This window comes from Emydura macquarii, unplaced genomic scaffold, assembly GCF_026122565.2.
Source record: "Emydura macquarii macquarii isolate MOO-44397 ecotype Brisbane River unplaced genomic scaffold, CSIRO-AGI_Emac_v2 contig_2897, whole genome shotgun sequence".
NCBI lineage: Eukaryota > Metazoa > Chordata > Testudines > Chelidae > Emydura > Emydura macquarii.
The window spans coordinates 43,682,098-43,704,991 of NW_027133034.1; the positions used below are offsets into that span (position 1 = coordinate 43,682,098).

The 22,894-nt window shown below is 37.1% G+C and overlaps 1 protein-coding gene across 1 annotated transcript in view; it reads right to left on the bottom strand.

Annotated features, from left to right (window-relative positions):
* Positions 1-22,894, bottom strand: part of LOC137166692 (versican core protein-like) — a 129,450-nt gene that overhangs the window by 34,703 nt on the left and 71,853 nt on the right. The window contains exon 8 of the mRNA XM_067568539.1: positions 301-5,847. Within this exon, the coding sequence (XP_067424640.1) occupies positions 301-5,847 (5,547 nt within the window). The remainder of the gene's footprint in view (positions 1-300; positions 5,848-22,894) is intronic.

Sequence of the window (22,894 nt, forward strand, 5' to 3'; positions counted from 1 at the left end):
TATGACTTAATGATCAGTCCCCTCATTTTCTTTTAATTCGTACACAGTAGACTTCACCATTGTACTGACTTCAGTACTGTCTAATGCTTTAAGTATATTAACTTCTCTGTCTTCCAATGATGGTTTTGTGATTTGATTATCATATCTCATACACAACCATATTTGCTAAAAACTAGCATTTTAGAATTAAAATAAAGTAATCAAAGGAAAATAAAGAACAAGTTAAATGTTTACAGGTATCAAAACAAGTTTATAATTATTTATTTGGTAAATTATATATTTATCAAATTTGGATCTTACCTGGTATATGAACTGCTGTGCCTTCAACTGAACCTCCACTGGTGCCGATCAGGAGATCCGATCCATTAGTAACTTTCAGAAGGAAAAGTGATGAAGTTACAAGTTCATTAATATTTAGGTTCTCTGTGCTTATTGTTGTCTGTTCATCATAGTCAGGAATGTTTTCAGGGGCTGTAATTTTTGTTGCAATGTTAGAAGAAATTGTTGTGGATTCTTTCTGTACTACCACAGCTGTTTGTGTTTCCAGGCTTATAGCCAGAGATGGTGAAGATAGCATTGTAACAGTTGCCTGGTCAGGCTTAAATGTTCCACGTGTTATATGTTCAGGTGGAATTGAAGCTGGTGTGGTGGATAGCCATGGCAAAGCTCCCTCAGTGCTGCTTTCCTCTACTTGACTGGGATCGTTCACTCTCTCTGTAGAGGTTTCATCTTCGGCTGTGCTAACTTCTGGAATATCTGTGTCTACTGTTCCTCTAGAATGTATAAAATCTGTTGGTATGACATATTTTGATAGAGAATCTTCAGAAATGGTTGCTAGTTTCTCAGCAACAGAAGTTGTTGCAGAAATTTCTTTCTCCTTTGTTCTTTCTGTCATCTGTCCACTAACATCAGGAGTACTTTCAAGAGCTGTGCTTTCTGATTCAGATTCAGAAGAATCTATTGGAGACTCAGTTTTACTGGACAGCACTTTGGTGGATGGTTTGTAAGTTGCTGCAACATCAGAACTAACTTCTTTGAAGGTTTGTCCTGATGATTGATTGGACCTGTCTGTATCGGTTGAAGACAAAGTACTTGAAATGATTACTTCAGGGTATTCTGATACTTCATTAACCAAGTGGACAGTTACTGGAGATTTTGGCATTTGAGTTAAAGGAAAATGTTTTGCTGGATCTGTTTCTTCAGATTCTGTTGATGTGGTTTTTGTTTCTGTGTAAACTGTACGATGTTTTACTTCAGTTACATAAGGAGACTCTGTTAAAGTTTGCAATATAAGTCGTGGGGTAACAATTCTTACATTGGACATGCTTGTTGTCAAAGCCTCTTCTGTCTCAGTAGGTAAGTCTGGTCTAAAGGAAGAAAACAAAGGCTTCCTCTCATCAGGTTCTTCTTCTCCCATTCCTGAATACCCAGAGGTTGAGACTATTTCACTCTGATCTGCTATTGCTTGGTTGTCTGATTCAGAGCTATCTTCTGTTTTATTATTTGTTGTTATATGTTTAGTTTCAAATGGAGATTCTTTGGCCTCTTCACTGACTCGGAGGGGCACACTAAGGCTGGCTATTGATGATATTGTAGGAAGCCAAATGCCCAATTCAGAGAGTTCATCAGTGATGGAAGTTTCTGTTGTGAACTGCATGATATCCCCTGAACCAAAATCCTTGTCATCTGATTTTGCTCTGTTTTCAGCAGTTACTGATTCACTATTTATTGTCTTACTGGAAATAGTCATGGGAAGATTATCACCAGATCCAGATGATTTCTTTTCAGTTGTAGAAAGATTAGATGTCAAATCATACTCCTTCACTTCAACTTTCATGCTATCCTTATTGCCATATGTTGAATGAGTCTTTGTAACTGGAGTTGTCTGCACACTTACTATATCTTCATGCACTGATTTAGAGTGATCCACATCTATGATGGTTGTTTCATCTGATGTGATTCCTAGTAGTACTTCAATTAGTGTAGTCCCATTAAAAGCAGAAACTTTTCCTGTAACATTTATTTTGTCATCCAGCTTTGGGAGGATTTTGGTGTCTATCCTTGTGTCATTTATTAAACTCTCACCTGGAAATGTCTGTGGTTGAGCACTAGTTGGGCTTGGTAAGATCTCTTTTTCTTCTGTGTGAGTGGGCAATAACATTAAAACAGTCTGTGATCCATTTAATGCTGTCTCTGTGTTTACTACTTCAGAATAGTTTTCCTCATGAGTATGAAGAGCAACTGTTATTTCCAGCTTTGGCAAATGGGTAGACACCAAGTGGGTAGATGCATCTGGGTGCAATGACCCCACAATGTCCACCCTGCCAGATCCTTCTCCAGAACTTTCATACAGTGGTGTGGGAGGCATTTTTGGAGTTGATGTTGCAAGTGCTTCCTCTGTTTCAAGACTAGGAGTTTCATTAAAGAATACAGAAGCAGCAGTTATATTTTCATTAGTCATCAATTGTGAAGTTTCCTCTTGAGTAACAACTCGATCAGTAGCAGCTGATGCTCCGTATGTTTCATTTTCTTCTAACCAATGAAAAGTTTCTTGTTTGTGAGAGTCTTCAGCAATAAAAAAAAAATGGGATGTCTCTTTTGTTGTAGATTCTTTAGTACTGACATTCCTAGAACTCTCCTCAGCTAAAGCTGAGGTACTAGTGACCATTTTCTCTGTTGTTTCTGAAACTGACTCTGTTACAGAACTGAGTAGCCTGAGTTCTTCACTAGAATCATTGTTTGATTCAGTCCAACCATTTTTAAATTCTTGGACTTTGTCAGTCGAAAGTCTTGGTCCCACTCTTTCAGGATGAAATGTTTCAGTACTTGTGATTTCTTTTACAGTCACGAAATTGAGTGGCACTACTGATGGAACACTAATAAGTTCATCTCCTGAGCCCTGTCCTGAAAACCATGGATCACTATTGATCTCTTTATTAGTTGACTTGGTATCCTTGGGGATCAGAAGTAATCTGTGAATGTCTTCTGTGGGGAAAATATTTTGTACCAAGTCTATCTCTTTCTTTGTAAGTGTAGCAGGAGAGCTTATATCTTTGCTTTCAAGTTCTATGGGCTCAGTTATTAGAGTAATATCATTAAATGGAGGTATTTTTCCAACAGATTCAGTGCCAGAAATTATCTCCAATTTCTTGTCTTCTGAATATGGACTAACTGTGGGAAAAATTGAAATTTCAAATTGTTCTAGGATAGATTCTGTACTTTTTATGACAAGATCTTTTGTTGTTATTCCAGAGGGTTCTACAACTTTTTGTAAAGTTTCTGCAGACATATTCTGCTCAGAATGTATATCTTCTTCCAAAGGAAGATTTATAGCAAAAGTTTTTGTTACCAATTCAGTAGGCATTTGTTCTTCCGTCTTTCCTTCAGTGATGACTTTTCTTGTAATTCCAGTTCTAACTGTGGTGACTTCACCTTCGGTATTCATGACTAAATTTGCAGGTGCAACAGTAAAGGAATAATCTATAGATGGTGTACTGATAGTTTCTCTTTCATCTTCTGTTGTTTGTGTTTCTGGTCTTCTAATTGCTAAATGTGGTGAAGCTGTAGTTTTTGTAAAAGACTCAATGACAGAATCCACTTCTCCAGAACCTTGATCAATTAATGGGAAATTAGTACCAAGTACTTTTTCTGTAGGGCCATGTGGCACTAGTACCATGGTACTGCTCTCATCTCTTGATTCTTCTCCAGAGCCTGCCTCCATAAGGAGAATTTTCTCTGCTGTGACGGTTGAAGAGCTGTCTTTTCCACTTTCACTTTCTGTAGATTCAGTTACTTCCTTTATACTGCTGACAATGATGTCAGGAAAAGTTATTTTAATTACAGACTCCACAGAAGATGTGACCCCAGAGCTTTCTAAATATTTAGCTTGCTCTTCTGATATAATATGAGTTGTCATCTCTTTTCTATCTTGAGGAAAAGATTGTTCTTGAGAAGGAAGAGTTGTAATCTTAAAATTTGCTTCTGTTTCATGTTTTTGTTCTCCTGGCTTACCTGTAGTAAAAATGTCCTTGGATACCTGACTTCCTATTCTAGCTTCCTTAGTTGAATCATCTGACTCAGTACTTAAAACGGACTTTGTTGCTTCAAAAGTTGTTGTATATTCCAAAGATGAAGCTTCTGTGCTGTAGACGTCTCTTTCCTGCTTTTTTGTTTGTGTTTCAGTGTCCCCAGTCATAGACCCCAATGGAACTGAAGTAATGGCAGTAGATTCAATGACAACATCTATTTCTCCAGAACCTGAATCAATAAATGGAGCATCCGTACTTACCACTGTTCTTGTGAGACCCCCTGAAATTATGTCTGCGATGTTTTTCCTACTGTATGTTGGTTCTTCCCCTGATCCTTCATCTGTAAAAGGGCTTTTCTCCCAGGAGAAAGGAGCAGCAGTAACCTCTTTACTTTCAGGCCATGTGGCATCTGTCATTGGTATTATTTTGCTGAAAGTAGTGGATTCCTGATCTACAAGTCCAACTCTGTTACTAGAGCTTTCCTGTCCATCACTGAATATTAAGTTTTCTATCTCAATAGGAGATGAATGTTCCTTTGTTGAAGAAACAGTGCTCTTTACTTCTCTTTCATCTTCTTTCGTTTTAATTTCTGTGCTAGTAGCGCTGCTAACTCCTTTTTCGGTAACTGGCCCAGTAACAGATGATGTGGTAGCCGTTTCTTCCGAACTTTGATCAAAATCAGAAGACGTAGCACTAGTTTCCTTATGCAAAGAAATGGTGGTTCCTGAAACAGCGGCAGTAATTTCTGTCATCAGCAGTTTGCCAGACCCTAAGAAAGTGTCTTGTACTGAAATCTTTTCAGTAACTATGGTCTCCGTCACCATAGCTGAAGTTTTAGCAACATCCTCCTCTTCTACATCTCCAGAGCTTTCTGGTATTATAAATGAAGTAGGACTTGCCATAGACTGCACTATATGACTTCTTGTTGTTTCTACAAGGGTTTCCAGTGGGGAAAGTCTATCAGGCTTAATAGTTGATTTATAATCAGCTTGTAGAACAGAGGTTTCCTTTTCTGGCATAAAGTCTTTTATGCCTGTGTCTACAATAGTGGTATCAGACACTAGACTAGGAGCAGAAGTTGCAGCAAAACTTTTTTCAGCATGTTCTTTTATTGTCATTTTCACCGTTTCTGAAAAGATAGCACTGGGGAACTCCGGGTCAACGGCAGCATCTCCAGAAGATTCTATAGGAATCAAAGACAAGATTTTGGGAACTTTAGTCGAGGTTTGCTGAAATTCAATTCCATGATGTTTTAAGGTCTCTGAAGTTTCTGATGAAGATTGCCCATATAAAGATGTTACCTCAGATTTATCTGTAGAAATAACTTCTGATTCAACACTTAAAACAGGTTCCAACATTGCAACATCTGCTGTAGGTTGTTGTGTAACTTCAAATGCCCCTATTATTTCTCCAGATTTACTTGGTTGCATTGTACCAGAGACCTCATTTTCAGATATTATGGTATTAGTTTCATTGATTTGTGAAAATTTGACATTTTTGGAATGTGTGACACTTTCAATTTGGTCACTTCTTGCTTCTTCGGCTTTTGTGTCTTTGGGTGCACTGGCCACCTGTTGCTTTCCATTGATGAACTGCAATGCTGGAGGAGTTGTAACATCAGTAGTATTTTCGCAATCTTCATCTTCTTCAAGCTCAAAAATGGAAAATAAAGGTTCCATTATTAGGTACTCAGAAGACTCTTGATCAGGCACTGAGGTACAAGGTTCAGCCTGTGGTGAGTGTGCATCTATGGGAGGTTCATCTATTGTGTGTGGATGTATTTCGTGATCAAATAGATCGAAAAATCCATTCAATGGATCTGCAAAAAGAAAGAGCTTTTCATAATCCTTAAGTGACAAGTGTGGTCATGTATTATATTAGACATAGGTAGGACAAACAATCTGATTAGCAAAAATAAATGCATTTCTACTTAAATAAATTAAATATAGTATGTTACTTTATTGACAAAATAAGTTAAATGTAACCTGTTTTAAAACCTGCACACTTGCTTTACCAGTTCAACTGCTTTTGTATACAGAGCTCATCAATTTTTTAATATCATTGTCATAAAACAGATGTGTTTAGTCACAGAAATAGCTTTGTGCTGACTTCTTCAGTAGATTTACACTATTCTACACAGATGAAAAGGGGACAGAGAAAAAAAATCAGTTCCAGACAGACGAAGCTATCAGTGGTGGCCAACTGCAACAATTATTTCTGTCAGTTTGTGGCTTAAACTTATCTTCCTTAGCAACTGAGGTGAAACTTTCGATGGTCTTAAAAAAAAAATACAGCGCATGTCTCCCCAACTCCATTTGTCCTGTATACATGCTAGCTCAAATTAAAGTAATTGCTTCATGACTATATGAGACACTGCTCTGCACTCTTGACCACTGGGTTAGTAAATAATATGCCACTGCTCAGGTACATAATGACTATTGTGAAAATACATTCTAAATAATAAATCATATATAAAAATATATTGTATGCAAAAATGAGGTCATAGTACATATACTTTTATTTAATGCAATGAGACTTGGCAAATACCAGTTCATTTGTTTTTACAGTTATACCTTGAACAGTATCACTGTTTATTTGTACTGCAAAAACTAAATGATTTTCTTTAGGCAGTTAAACAAATATTGAGACAGAGATTTTCAAATACTGGTAAGAAATTTAGGTATAGAAATCCCATTGAATTCCAATGGGATCTAAGCTCCCAAATCCTTCAGGTGTTCAGTGTTTTTGAAAATCTCCCCCAACATGTAAACTTTACCCCAAATTTTCTGATCTATAGGATGCATGCCACCTTCAGAGAAGCAACAACTATAACATCTCTTAGGCTTTGTCTTATACAACTCTTTGCCCTACTTACTTGTAGCCAGAAAGTTTTGTGCCACTGTACCCAATTTTTAATCCACAAATTTCTCTAACATGTAATTCTACTGTTTTAGCCATTTTTGTCTGAGGTAAATAAGAGACCAAATCCTTAACTGGAGTAAATTGAGGTAGCCAATGGAGTTGCGCCTGTTTACACCAGCAGAGAATCTGGCCTGACATACCTGGCTTCTACCTTTTAGCATTATCAGATAAATACTACTCACCCTACAGTCCTGAAAACCTAATTTAAGGAAAGATTCTATTCCTGCTATATAAACAGTGAATGACATAGTACCATGTATAAATTAACCTTCCGATTACAAAATTCTTACAAGATGTAAAAAAACAAATTGTGACAGAGAAAATGTTATTCCTTTAAAATAATTCTCCTAAATGTGAGCATCATCTAACCACAGGGATTTTGTAACCTTCCCTTGGATCATTATGCAGAAGAATGTGTTAAGTCAAATGAAGATAATGGGCAATATTTTGAAAAGTCTATGATTTTCCAAAGGTCTGGTTTCACTTTTTTGTTCCTGCAAACTGGCCAGAACAATCTTTGTCTGCATTTTAAGCCTGGCAAAAATAGTTTCAGAGTGTTGCACCCCGTACAACCAAATTTCCACCTGAAACTGAATTTTTAAAAATCTTGCCCAATGTCTTGATAATGACTGTGGGCCAACTCCTGAAGAATTTACTTCATCTTTACTTGGGTAGAACTCCAACTGAGGAGACAACAGGAGGTTTGTGTGAGGAATGTGTAAAAACTAAGTAAGAGCTTCGGGATTTGGTGCACGTTAATAGTTATAAAATGTATGCAACAGTGACACACCTGAACCCAAACCTTGGATTTAATCATCACACCATCTTTGGGGAAATTGAGATCCATGTCCAAGGTTTGTAGGTCAGCCCATCTCCCGTAGTCTGTATTTCCACTAATATATTATAGTACATGTTCGACAAAATGTTGACTGAGGGTTCGCGTTGCAGTGACATGGCAAAAACATCACAGCCTAGGAGGACAGGACATTAATGTGGCTTTAAGCAACATCTGTGCCCTCCCTATTCTGTGCAGCTCCAGAGGCCACTGTAGCACCATACATAACTTACACAGCATAAGGGGGTGTCCTAAATTATAGTAACCTCCCTGGGTTGCCTTTTGTGTGATTGCGATGCTGAGACTTCCCCCTCCTTCACACAGGGGCTTGTTGGGAGGCCTCACTGAGCAGCGTAGGGCTACCTAACACAATGCCTCCACCAGGGGAATTATCCTTTGCTGGCTCCAGGGTATTTACAAACCCTGTTTGTTGCCACAGGACCATCCAGGGCCACAGCGGGAGGAAGGATCCCGCCCCTCTATATTCTTCACTATCAAAAAGATTTAAAATACTGATTGTTGTAACAGACTGTTTGATAAGATTAAAAACCTCTTGCTGTATTTTTATCAGTTTCATTCATAAAGACAAACCCATTGTGTATTATATTTTATAATGAACCTATGTTTTTTTATAAATAGGTCCTACAGCAATAAAAATACATTACTAAATAAAGGAAATCGCCTACCTGAGTAGAAACAAAATGCGAGAAACTCTAGGACATGGAATCATATTCCACCACAACATACAACCCATGAGACAAAAGTCTGCTCTCTGATAACCTATGAGCAATCCTTCAAATGCCAAAAATCTGGGAAAGAATTCAGTATGACTAATCATATTAACAAACAATAGAATTTAGGCACATAACTCTCATAAACCATTATGACAATGTGTCTCAGTACATTAGACTGGGCTAATGTACCTCGCTGAATTTTCTAAAGCTTCTTCATTCATACTGCTCATGCTTTTCCATTGGCACTTCAAACCTTTCAATTAATCCCACACTCCACTTGTGCATTTTTTGGTCCGTCCTTGCAATGCAGGAAAACAAACTACCTTCCTTTGAAGCAATTTCTAACTTTAGTCACAAATGAGGGTTTTGCATACTTCTGTACCTTAGAAATTTTAAAAATATATGGAGTGGAGATGTAAGAGTTGCCATGAAAATATTCCTGACACAATGGTTTTTGATTTGATTTTGGACCTACTTTATTATGTACCTATGTGAACAGTGACATACGTGTTTCTGTCCTCTCAATCTCTTATACAAATACACATATTCAGAACCCGGGAATAATTTAAATCTGTCTCAATTCGGGAAAAAGAGAATTATTTTGAGATTAACCAGGACTCTAGCATGTATAGCCAAAGAGCTGTTGCCATTCCCACAAGCTTACTGATTTTAACCAATTGTTGTAAATCATTTACCTCAAGTGACTACATTCATATTTTTTTTCCACTTAATAGAGTGCTATATTTTAGCTCTCAGTGGCAGACCTCATGGTATAAGTATGATGATGTGAAAGTACCGTACAGTTCTGCTTGCCAAATAAAGGCAAAGAATTATAGATACTGAGGATTTTCTTGTGAAATCTGGCTACTAGCAAATATAGAAGAAAAAAGGAGTGAAATGCTTGCCAATCTGCAGGATGAGTGACTATAATGCTACCCACATATCAACTAAAGATTGACAGATGTTTCTACTACTCAGCAGTAAAGCCATTTCTGGAAGACCCACTTCTGGAAGGCAGTACTTCTGGGCAATGTATTAAGGGCTTGATTTTCAAAATAACAGAAGCCCTAAGCCATGAGCAATTGCACATCTTCTTTATAGCACTATTAATGCCACCATGCACGGAAACAGGGTATATGCAAGTGCAAATGGCATATTAGACCTACCATGGGAGTTTTGACTAAAGAAGATCTTCACTATTTGGCTTGTAGAGAATTTAGTATAATTGAAAACAAAATATATCACAATAAACAAAAGCACTACACTTTAAATACACTACACATGCAAATGTGCATATGCATGACTAATTTGAAGAAACTGCTACTATGACTGTAAGACCAACTGAAGTAGTTGTGAGAGCAAATGCCCAGTCAAACTGACCAAACAGAGCTCAAGAAATTACTATGATTTCACCCACTGTCACAGGAATTAGTTGCACTAGTTAGGTATGAGAATATGCACACGGTTTTGCATATAAGTGCACACTCTGAATTCTGAAAATCTGGACTAAACTGTATAGGCCATAATTTGAGGGAGGGTAATATGTCTAACAAGTTCTGAACAGTATATTATTATTGTAACAACGCACACCTGGGAACCACTCAGATTACTAGCTCAGTCTAAATCGTTTATGGTAGATTTATGGTAGATTAATGAATTTAAATGAACAACATCTGTTCCAAACTCACCTAGATGACATGTACAAATGCATACAGTACCGAGTTAAACAAAGATCTCTATCAGACTACTGTATAATTCGTTAGCTTTTTCAAGATTTAATATGCCATGATGATCCTGCATAAAAGCAACTCTACTATGTATAATACTCCAATATGGCTCAGATAAACTTTCAGGTTGACTTCCTTCTGAAACATTAATTAGTGATCCATGGCAGAATAACTGGCCTATAAGAAAACAGCATCATAAAGGATGCAGCTCAATTGTCCTTCATTAAAATATCCTTTTTCACTCTAGCATAGCAGTGATTCAATGTCAGTATTTATCACATTGTCAGTCCTCAGCCTTATTAAGTGATGATAAATTCTCTAACACCTACAGATGGCCAATGAGCTATATAATAATGCTGTTGAAAAGTTATCGGCATGTAATATATACTCGTGTTCTTTATAAATAAGACATTGGGCTGGAAGCCTGAAATCTACCATAAAATATAAAAAGAAAAAAGAAAAAGTACTATCTATTAAACTGAATTCTTGTCCCCTATGGCCAGACTCTCAACAACACGTTTAAATAGTGTTTTAAATAGACTAGTTAAATCTGACATGTGTTGCCAATTTTTATGTTCACATTCATTTAAACTGCCCATGTATAACCAAAGACATAGATTCTGACCTATTAATAAGAGACAAAGAGAGGATTCCAAGGGCAAGGGACATGGCTATTGAATATTATCATAGGTTCACATATTATAATGGAAAAAGGCAGCCAAAGTGGGCATCTGTTCAGAGAAAGGCTTTGGTAATATGATTCCTGGAAAAAGTAAGTAAAAAACAACCAGAAGTGACCATTTTGATCATCCATGCCGACACCCTGTATAACAGACAATAGAATTCCACGCAGTGATTCCTGTGACAGGCCCACTAACCTGTGGTTGATGGTGGAGCTCAGTCTTGTGTAAATGGACTAGAAGAGTTTTTTTGGGAGGACTTTCACTTGTTACAAAATGCCTAGTCCAAGGCCAATGAAGTAAATTGAAAGACTCTAATGGACTTCAGTGGGCTCTGAATCAGGCCCTAAATACTGAATATAATAGACACATAGAAATAAAGATGAAAAAAGCATTTTTGTGCTGTTGGTGTTGTGAAACTGAGATAAATTGGTCATGGATTTCATTTCATAGTGTTACAGTGTCACAAGCTTTCTTGGTAGCAAGCTCCCCTAACCATAGGAGACAATATGAAAAGAAGAAATGTCTTCTTTGATTTTGTTCAAATGGCTCCTTATGAACATTAGCCTGAAAAACTGGTCCTTAGGGTTTCAGTGGAGTTACAGTAGGGATGAATTTGGCTCAGTAGGTCAAATTGTTGTCTTAAACAGTGGTGTAAATTACGTGTGTAAGCATTAAATTATTGTAAATTACCCCATTTTGGTATTCAGTGTTTGTGCAAAATGACAGCAGTGTCCTTTACACACTGGAAGGTGAAAGGCTGTGATGTAGCAGGAAAAGCAACCAACTGGATAATGTAAAATAAAATTGGAGGGGACCTAGTTTTTCTTACAAACACTTTGTTAAATCACTTTACATGCTACATTAACCAAATCCTTCCCTTTGACATGTATATTGCACCCATTTGCACATTCATCAAATACCAAACCAATGCAGGTTGCACTTCTTTAACACATATCTTTTTCACTCACTGTTTATGTCACTGATTAATTTGACCTAAAGACTTTCACAGGAGCATGCACTAGCTCTGAATCTGGCACGCTATACTGACTGAATTCGATAAAACTCAACAACCTGTCTTATTTGTCTTGATAGTTATGCTAATATTAACTCGGCAGTAACATTTAGCATATCTACTACCTCTGAAGTTTCTTTTGGTTCATGCTACCACTTCTGCTGTTATGGCAGTGTTAGGTAGTTTCCAATTCATTTGCTGAATAAAAGTCCAGTGGGTCATGTTCACCAACAACATGTTTTTGCTCTACTGATCAACTGCTCTGAGACCAAGATTAGATCTCTTAGGGAGAGCACTAAAGAATTGGCAGCATTTCCATGACTAGTGGTTGGCATGGCAGTTCAGTTCTCTGTATAGACATGAAGATCCAGATCCTCATCTTTTGTAAATGGTCATAGCTCAGTTGTAGTCAGTGCTGCTATATTCTATACCAGCCAAACGAATCTCTGGTCTTGAATCTCCAGAATATATTCTAGACACTGATTCTGAGAATGAGGATCCAGGACCAAGATTTTGAACATGAAAGATGCTGGAAAATAGAGACTGGCTCACTAGCAAATTAACACTGAAAGCAGTTCCATGAGATATATGCTAGATCTTCATAGATCCTTCAGTTCTGAGTCCAGAACAGACCATTAGATCATCTAGTCTGACCTCTCATATAAAACAGGCCACAGAATTTCACCCAGTTACTCCTGCATTGAGATATGGACTTTTAAAATTTGATCCTGAAAGAACGTCCATAGCATATTTTGCATGCATACATGTTATATCACGCACTGATGACTATCAGGCACTTTCTTACAATCTACACTATGTGAAAACTTACAAATGTACAGCACAAAAGTGAAGTTTCTGGTTACCAAATACTTGATGCAAGCCCTGGTCCTCAGGTCTAGATGAACTGTGCCTGGCATAGGGCCTGTGCAAGGTAAAAGTGGCTTTACATCATCTTTGTGTTCCTCTGAGCTTCAGGTCTGCCAGGGCCTACTTCGGCAACTTGTGCCAGTTAGAGTAGCTTTATAATTAGATCTGGTTGAAAAATGTCCAACAGAATATTTTTCCATTGCAAAATGCCTTTTTTGTCAAAATCAAAACTTTCCATGGGAACATGTTGATTTAGAAGAAATTTCATGTTGGAAAAAATTGGGAGGGGGGGGGGAGGAGTATTTCAATAAAATAAACCTTATCAGAACAAAATATTTTGGTTTTTTGTTTCCAAATGAGTTTTTATTTCAAATGTATTTATTTAAAATTGAAATCAGAACAGAAGGAAATAAAATGTTTCGACTGACCCTAAATTAAATTTTTAAACAATTTTTTGCAGGACATTTTGAAATTTATTTTCCTTCAGATATGGAACAAAATCTTTAGACTGCTGGCGTATTGAGACCACTGCCTATCAAAGCTAAACAATACTGTCTCATTTTTTCCTTGTACTTCCCCCATCAGTCTATATCCAGCTGTTGTCTCTTGTCTTACACTTAAATTGTAGCTCTGTGGGGCAGGAACTGTCTTTTGATTCTGTGTTTGTACATCATCTAGCACAATGGGGTCCTGGTCCATAACTGGGGCTCCTAGGCGGAATGATAAGACAGATAAGAAATAATAATCATTTTGAAACGTCTGAATTTCCCACAGAACTGAAATTCCATGTTTTGACCAGCTCTACCTATGACTGCTCTAACTTGTATCATCTTGTAACATCCATTATGCCACCCAAGCTTGGTGAGCGTGCAATAGTGCTCCAGCCATGCCTCCTCCCTTTTGGTTATGAAGATGGGTGAATGGGGCCAAGAATCTGGCCTTAGGTGTTAAAGAAACTTGGCTACTACTATACACACCTAAGTTAAACAAAACAAAGTTCCCAAAAAATCAAATTTTTAATTATTTTAATCTTTCCTCCTCACATTAAATTGTTTAGTAAGTAGGAAGAGGCCTAGTAAAACTCATTTCTTGATTATTATTCAGTCTAAATCAAGATTTTATTTAGTTCATTTAGAAAAATATCTCCAGCTGGGGAACATTTTTAACAGTTTTGCAAGCCAAAGGTAACTTCTGAATCATTGAAAGGATATAGTTCATGTTTCAATACGTTTATTGTTTTACTTTCTAAATTTAATCAAAATGTATGTTTTATTCCCCCTCTGACAGTTGAAGGAGATGTTTCCCTTTTTTCCCCTTCAGCAGTAAACTAAAATTATTTAAATGTAAATTGACCTCGCATAAAACTTTAAACTGCTCAACTCAGTTTCTGGAAGGCAACATCTGAAAAGCACAACTTTTATACAGCTGGCTGGAAAGAAGTTGAAAGCCATACAAGCTGGGTGGTCAGTCCTGACTATTCAAATTCAGCTATGCAGCCTGATTTACAATATTTGTGTGTCTGTGTTTCCATGCAAGATATAGCACTGTTGAAAACCTGGGTTTCAGTTCTTGGAATGTTCTTAAATTCCAAATCATTTTACAACTGCACCATTCCCATAAGTGCTAAACTGACAAAATTGTTGGCTATGACCAGAAACTCCTGTATAAAGTGGGTATCACCAATGCAGATATCTGTTTCCCACAGGACTCTGGCCCATGTCCTATTGCTCACATGCCTCTGCCAAATTTCGATGTAAAAGTGATGATGCAAAAACCATGTCAGAAATAAAGCAAAACTTTGATTTTAAAAGAAGCCATCATGAAACCTTCCGCTGACCTCTTAGTTTTCCTTTGCCCTTATTGCTTCCCGCATTTTTTCCCCCCTCGGTGATAAAATTATTATGAAAAACAGATTGAGTAATATGTTAAAGGCTACAATTTAACTGAAAGAATGTTAAGGTCATAACTGTTAAAGAGGGCAAAGTCCTCTTAGGTCAGGTCCCTTGATAGTGGATGAATTCTTGTCACATGCTACTCTAAAGTCAACTATTTTCTTCCCATTTCCTTTATAGTTTAAGATCTCATTACCAAAATTCCATCAACAGTGGGTGCCTCATGTTAAAAGGAATCTTCTGCTAACACAATTGTCCCTATGTGAACAGTTTTCTAATGACAGCTCATTGCCTATTGCCTAAAAAGAACATGATTCCAACACACTATAGAGTTAAATAACCCCAAAACAAACAATTGGCAAATACTAAGCCATTATCTCCAGCCAAAATTTTACATAAAACAATAGAAAATGTCAGAGAGTTGTGCAATCATCTAATATTTGATAGTTTGTCTGGAGATATGTATATAAGGCCAAATACACAGACCAGTTCTTAGGCCGAGTACCTAGGCCAGGTGATACGCAGATGTGCTGGTGGGGAGTGGAAGAATCCTGCTCTCAAGGTTGTGGAGCAACTGCAGAGTTGGTCACAAAACTAGGGTGACCAGATAGCAAATGTAAAAAATCGTGACGGGGATAAGGGGCAATAGGCACCTATATAAGAAAAAGCCCTGACTATCAGGACTGTCCCTATAAAATCAGGACATCAGGTCACCCTACACAGAACCTACTCCTGTCTGAGTTGTAGTAGCTTCTGCAAGCCTTCATGTGGCCCTTCATAGTGGGTTAGGGAACACATCTACCCTGCTCCCTCCCTGCTCACACATCTCTCTCTCTTTCACCCCATGCTTACATTGAACAAAACTCCATGCTACCCAAGAGGGTAGCACCCAAATGCATCTGCTGTTACACACAGTTGGAACTACCCCAAGTAGGTGCAAGCTCTGTCCTTATTACCTTAGGATCAGCGAGCCCTTGGCAACAGAACGGGTGCAGCGCCCCTTTGCAAGAAGGGTGGGATTAAGAGAGAGGATGTATAATCCCAAAAACTAAAGGGAAACAAAGAAGAGTTGGTCTAGAGTTAGACTATTCCTGTGGTCCTGTTCATGCACACCAACTCCATCAAGGGAGGACTGTCTGAATATGAAAACAGGGAAAATTAACCCCAAAGGGCTGCCACTTTCCTAATATTTAACTCACAACTCAATGTAGATTTGGGGTTTTTTCACCTCTTGGCTGTGACTGTTCAACAAAATGATTAATGTAGTTTGAGTTTAGTAGAACACTTGCTGTAGATTCAGTAATGATATTGCAGCAGTTCTGAGAAAACCCATTTGCAGAATATTGACAATGGCATGTACTCCCACTGTTTTATTTCAGCTATCCAAGATTTGTATTTTTACACTATGTCAGTGGTTTCAGGGGGGAAAATTGTTTGGATTAAAAATAAAAAACCCTGTAAAATCCAAGCTCTAAGAAATCTAATAGATATTTAAGTAGTTACATTGTAATATTACTACAATGTCATAATTTTATGTCTATACTAGAATCATATGGATGTGGGCTGGATCTTCAGTGGTCCAAATTGGCACAGCTCCATTAAAAGCACTGGAGCTATGCTGATTTATAGCAGCTGAAAATCTGGTCCACAATACTCTTTTTACTGATTCGTAGAGTGGTTAATGTGTACTTAGTGTCACTTAATGTGAAGCTTTACTGAGATTTTATCCCCTGTAATTTTCCAAGTACCTTTTAAGTACTTCATAGCACACTTTTAATTTAACTTCTAGACAAGTCCACCAGTCATACAGCCAACAGTCAAAATCACAGTTGATCAGATGAACTGTTTGGCAGCAGTCCCTGTTCCCTTTGTGGAATTTACCAGGTTAAGATGGTTGCTGCTATTAATCATCAGGGAATGTATACATATTCAGTCAAAGCAAGGCTATTTTTAGGATCCAATTTTCTTCATTAAAATATGAGCTAACCATTGCATAAATGTTGCCCTGTCACAAAGGGACACATTTTCAGTAGGTACAGACCTACCTGTGTAAACCAAAAATGTGGGCATATTTGTGCATCTACATTTATATGTTTATTTACTTCAGTTATACATATATTTTCTGCAAATCCAAATGGGGATTAGGCTTTTAAAAATGTGCATGTATCATTTGGGGTTGCCTCCTTTGAAAATTTCACTTGGAAGACTCAGGGAGGACTCTATAACTGCATTTTCATGGAACATTCCTCACCTTATAACATGTGAAAATGGAGAAAAGTTGCTGAAAATGTGTACACCCATTTGAAATGTAACCTCAAGTTATCTGTTGAATGAAGTGTCGAGACTAATCTAAGGGTAAATGTGCAGAAGCATAAATGTGCAGAAACTCCACTTGAGCTGATAGAATTACAGCAGTGTTATTCTGCTCCCTACACTGTAAATTCTGTAAGAAAGGAGTACAGAGCCATGCACACTGATGGTATTCAATACATTATATAATAATAATCAGTTGATAAATAATGCTCTTCTGCTGCTGCTGGGCCTATCTTTTGAGCTGCCTTTGATCCTTACTCTTTTCTCCACTCTGCACAGTGACATGTGCACAGCAGATGAAATAGCAAGAAGAGCACTGAACAAAAGCAGGCCTCACCAATACCGAGGAAGTGCGAAGTGGGAGGATCCCAGAGCTCAGGCTGCAGCCCAAGTCCCAGTGTCTACTCTGCAATTAAACAGCCCCTTAGCCTGAGCCCATAAGCCCATCAGCAGGCATGGGCCAGCCACGAGTGTCAAATTTCACTGTAAACGTACCCATAATAGTATAGTTATGGGAGGAGGCCTATGTGAGAACTAACTACAATACAATAACTACTTTTACAGATTTTAACGTATCATTAGGGTGTTGGACAAAAAAAGTTTTGTGAACTAGAGTGAAAAACAAGAAGATATAGAGGGAGAGACCAAGAGAAAGAAACTCTCACAGGGACCCTGTCCATAGTTATAACTTATTGAGGGAGATGTACAAAGGCACACTTTGTTTAACTCCCATTGAAAGTTAATGGGAGTTAGGTGCCTAAATATCTTTGAGGATCTGGGCCCTAACTGCCTTTCAAAATCAACCCCATTATCTTTTCTAGTGAAGATGTAACCATTTCTTCAGTAAAATGGAGATTTTACAGTCTTAAGATTATTGAGCAAAGTAGCCACTCCAATTACCTATAGGAAAAATCTCAACAGCTAGGTGCAAACAAACCTTAAACAAGCACTGAAACAGCAGAGTATTTCATTGTAAGAAATGTGGTTGGGTTTGATAACTTTAAAACCAGAGCTGGCTGAAAAATATTAAGTATGTTTCAAGAAAAATGTTGGCAAAAATCAATTTTCCATGTAAATTTCTAGGTTTTTCAGATTTTTTTAAAGGAAAAAAACTAAACATTTCTTGATTTCCAAAACCAGGAATGACTTTTTAATTTGTTTTTCAATGTTTGTTTTTCTTTTACTTTCTCTCTCCCTCCCCTCTTTCTTTCTATTTTTCTTTTATTTTGCCACTGAAAAGGGGAGGGGAAGAAAGAAAGAAGGAAGAAAAAAAAAGAAAAAACGAAAAATAAAAACTTGAAAAGAATGTTTTCTTTTGATTTCAATTTTTTTTCTGTTTTCAGCCTTTCTACTTAAAAATATTACATTGTTTAAACAAAAATATTTTCTACAAAAGAATGTTTTTTCTAAAAACAAACATCTTTTTCGCTGAAACAAAGTGTAGAACAAAAATGTCTACCAGCGCCACTTAAAACTATTAAACCAAGTAACAATCCAATTAAAGCAAGAATGAACGAACGCCTGCGTGATGTGTGAAGATGTAGAAATATTTCGGTTTCCTTAACCTTCACAATGTTCTTACTTCACCTGATAAATTAACATGTATTCCTTGAAGGAGGGAAACATCACTGCCTTATCTGAGGTCATCTGGTAACCTGTTGCTCAGGACTTTATGTTAACCTTTTATTAACTATCGGTACAGCAAAGCTCAGCATTTTTCAGAGCCGGGAGTGCTGAACTGCTACCTATCAGTACCAGTGCAAAACATCAATTCCATTTGGCCGCTTGCAGCTAAATCATTTCAAAGTGCAAAACCGCTGCTATTTCTGAATGTGTAATTATTATCCTTCTGACTCAAGTCATGAAATTAACTAATGTCCATTGCTTTTCAGGTGATTAAAGAAATCATGTGGGAATTTACAGTATCTTCAGTTCCTTCAAGCATCTAGAGGAATACCTACAATACCTACAAATCAGACTAAGGGTTTGAAGACTGACTCACTGACCCTTTGAGCTCCATTATCACTATTAGTTTTGCTTCGCCAGAGGATAGTTCTTGTGGTCTTTATCTCACCCTGCCAGCCTATATGTGCTGTGAACCAAGCATATATAACAGTTACAGAGAGGTTTATATTCAGAAAGATTTAATAGTCATGTAAAAGATGTTTGGATCCCTGACAATCTCATTACAAGAGGAGTGGCAAAGGACAAGCTAAAACAGAATCACAATATTTTCACATTTTAAGGTAGTTAGTGCAGGTTACAGGTTGCCTGAGAGGAGAAAAACTAGTTTAGATATCTACTCAGAATGACATTACTGTGTGTGTGTGTGTCTTACAGATACAGATCTGTTTTTGACATATAAAACTATAATGCTGGGCCAAATCTTCTTTTTGTTACTCAGGCAAAACTGCCACAGAATCATTGGGGCTCTTGCCTGAATAAGAAGATTGCACGAGGAATTTAGGATTTGTCATACTATTCTTACTAACAATAATAATTAATGTCGCCGAAGCATTTCCCACACTCTGGTCAAGGCACTTGGGAGCTCCCCAACAATTTAAAATATGAAACAATAGCAGATAGATAAAAAATATATCACCAGATGTCTTAGTTTATTCTGTAGCCTAATGATGGAAAAAAATGAGAGTCATTAATTAAGAGCAGCAGAGGCAGTCTAAAAATAGGCATGGCTGGTTCAGAAGATCAAATGGCTGCTGATCAAGAACAAATTTTATGTAAAGGAAAGACTGCTTTGGTCCTTTTTAGGGGTTATATTTATAGCTCTTGGTGAAGAGAAAATTTCTATTTCTGTCTGATGACAGGAACTGAGTTTTCTGGATGGTAACAAGAGTAATAATGCACTGAGTGGTCAGCCAGTTAAATTGTAACACACTGCAGTCAACATTTTTCTTATGAATTATTCAGGAGACCAGGACAATCTCAACTCCATGCTCCCAAAGGTTTCAGGAAACACATAGCCAGCACTTTGAACACAGACTGACACATGCCTTGTAAATAATTCACAAAACTCAGGAAATGCACCAACATGTATCAGGTGTACTATCCATCAGAGCCACCAACTCCACACTGCCAAAAGGAGGGAGACGGATGTGGAAAAGAAGCTAACAATCTTTACTGTGCTAGCAGGAAAAACTTCAACTGTTTCAAAGTACAGAGACCTGAGATTTAATAAGTAAATACATAAATAAATAACTGCTAGAGACAAAGATACACTGGAACTTACACACTCAAAAAGCATGAATAGCTGACATATTTGAAAAGCATCATCATGAGAGTACTTATTACCTGCTTCTTCTCAATGCCACTACTTTTGTGAATCATTTTAACCTTCAAACTACTTTTAAAGTGAAGTTAATTTCCATTCCTGACATCAAATCACCTATTCATCCTTAATTTGGCTTCATCAGCTGAGTCACTTCATGTAAAGTAAATCTTTACTATTTTTTGGTAAAGTAAATATTTTCTGAAGATGGCAAAAAGCTTGAATAGCAAGGAACTTTCACTCACTCAAAAGAGAAAAGTACAGTATATCTTGGATACAGACACCCACCTAATTAAAAAATACTGTTATTTCCCAAATAGAAAACACATTCTGCAAGTAGCCTCCACATAAGAGACAACAGGCATCATATACACATTAAAATTCCACAAGACTATCTAAATGTGTGACTGAAACTTCTAAAAAAGGATTCCTTCTCCCTTCACAACAGAAATACTAAAAACTACATTGTACCTATGAATAAGATGATCATTCATTTGTCTCATGAATAAACAAAGAGCTATAAGGAAGCTTGAAGTGTGTAATCCTTGTGTCTAGATCTGTGTGGTTTCCTTGGCAACAATGCACAAACAGCAGGGAATGTGTATGCATCCTCTGAACAGTATGTAACATGAGGGTACTGTTTTCTGGTCTCTATGGCTGTCTGTAAAGGAATGTGAAAAAATATTCATCATTCTATAATATGCTCCTCAGAAAGAACCAACAATCAAGGCCAGCACACTATTTAGTAGTTTTTTTAATTCAAAATCTTGGTTTTGCTTCCATATGGAGGTTAAGAAGTGTGAGATTTCAAAGCTGTATTTGTTTTTTGAAGGGGAAGGAGGCATAATGCACAAAAACGCAAATTTACTCTGGTTTTTGATTTTGTTTGGTTTGGTTGGTTTTTGGTCATACCAAGTCACTCCTGCATTTGCATTTCAAATAGAATTTATACTGTATCTGTGCTTCATTTCTTTATAAAAACCCTTCATAACACTGGCTAAACAGGAGTATGGTAATGTGATGAAATTCTAGCAGACTTGATTAAGCAATAGATCTTTCAAACAGGCTTAAATATGTTGATTTAAGTTTCTGTTGCGCAAATGACCTTAAATGTATTTTTAAAAAACTGTACTTTCTAGACAGAATTTGTGGAAGTCATTGAGCCAGATTGTGATGCCAAATACAATGGCAAATTTCTGATCTCAAGTACCACAGTGGAGATACTCTGGATTTATTCTAAAGCAACTGAGATGAGAATCTAGCTCTCTGTCTATATTTTCCAGTTTTTAGGAATAGATATATAAAGGATTAGGTCATTCAGGATATGAAAATTATTCCTATAGTTTTCAGATAGATTAATTACCTTACAAACCAACCAAGTAACAGCCATGTTTCATAATGAAATGTATCTCAAAAGAGTCAATTGATTTTCTGTCTTAGTTGAACAGACAAACTCTGTTCACTGAAACATTACTACACAGAAACAAGAAGGTGTGAGTGTACCCTTGACAAATAAATTACCAAATCAAGTGGCATTTTTGACAACCAGTCAGAATGCTGGATGTCTGACCAATTCACTACTAACGTAAGGCAGCATCCATTTGTTGCAGCATTTGTTGTTTGCAGCAGTGATTAATTTGACCCTATCTCTCTGACTGGCAAAAGCACGCAACTGATCCATCCTCAAGGGCAGCCTGAATGCTACAGGTTAATAACGACACAGTGCCAGGTCCAATTCCCAGTGAAATAAATGGGAGTCTTTGCATCAACTTAGACAGGACCTTAATCAAGCCAACAGTGAGCCACTTACACACCACTGCACCAATAAGCCCACACAGAAAAATGTATTTGGGTAAGTCCTGTGGCATAATACACAGGAAGTTATGGCAGGAGAACACAGATGTCACCTCTCTGCACTGGCATTTACCTACCCATATGAGACCATTTGCCTGTAGAACCATTCTTGTTCAATGATATTAACTTTTAAGTACATGACAGCTTTCCCAAGAGTTAAGCATTTGCTGGTTAAGCTAAACTTGTTGCTCAGAAACAAAACAATCCAGTTCACCTATATCAGCAGAGCTGTGCAGGGGCCAGACGTTCCATTTCACAGAGGATTTTGAAATTTGGATTCATTCCAAATCCGAGCAAAACTCCCAAATTTTGAAATTCTCTGTGAAGGAAAATTCTCAAAAAAAAGTAGTTTTGAGTCATTCTAAATGTGTTGTTTCAACAAAATTACAATATTTCAACTTACATTTTTTAATGTTTGTATTATATTATCAGATAACTATAATATATTTATAGAATACAATACAACATAAACATTCAAAATGGACAGTTGCTTCAAAATGAAAAACTGAAACATTTGTTCTGAAATTATCAAACTGGTATGTTTCAACATTGTTAGAACTTCTTTTTTCTTTTTTTAAAAACAAAATTCCAGCTAAGTTGATCTGATTTTGTGAAGCATTTCGATTTCAACACAATTGCATGTTCTGACAGAATACAGTTTAGTCAAAGATTCTCCAGCCAGCTCTATACATCTGCCTTTTTTACCAATAAATCATTGCATAACCACCAGAGATAATGACG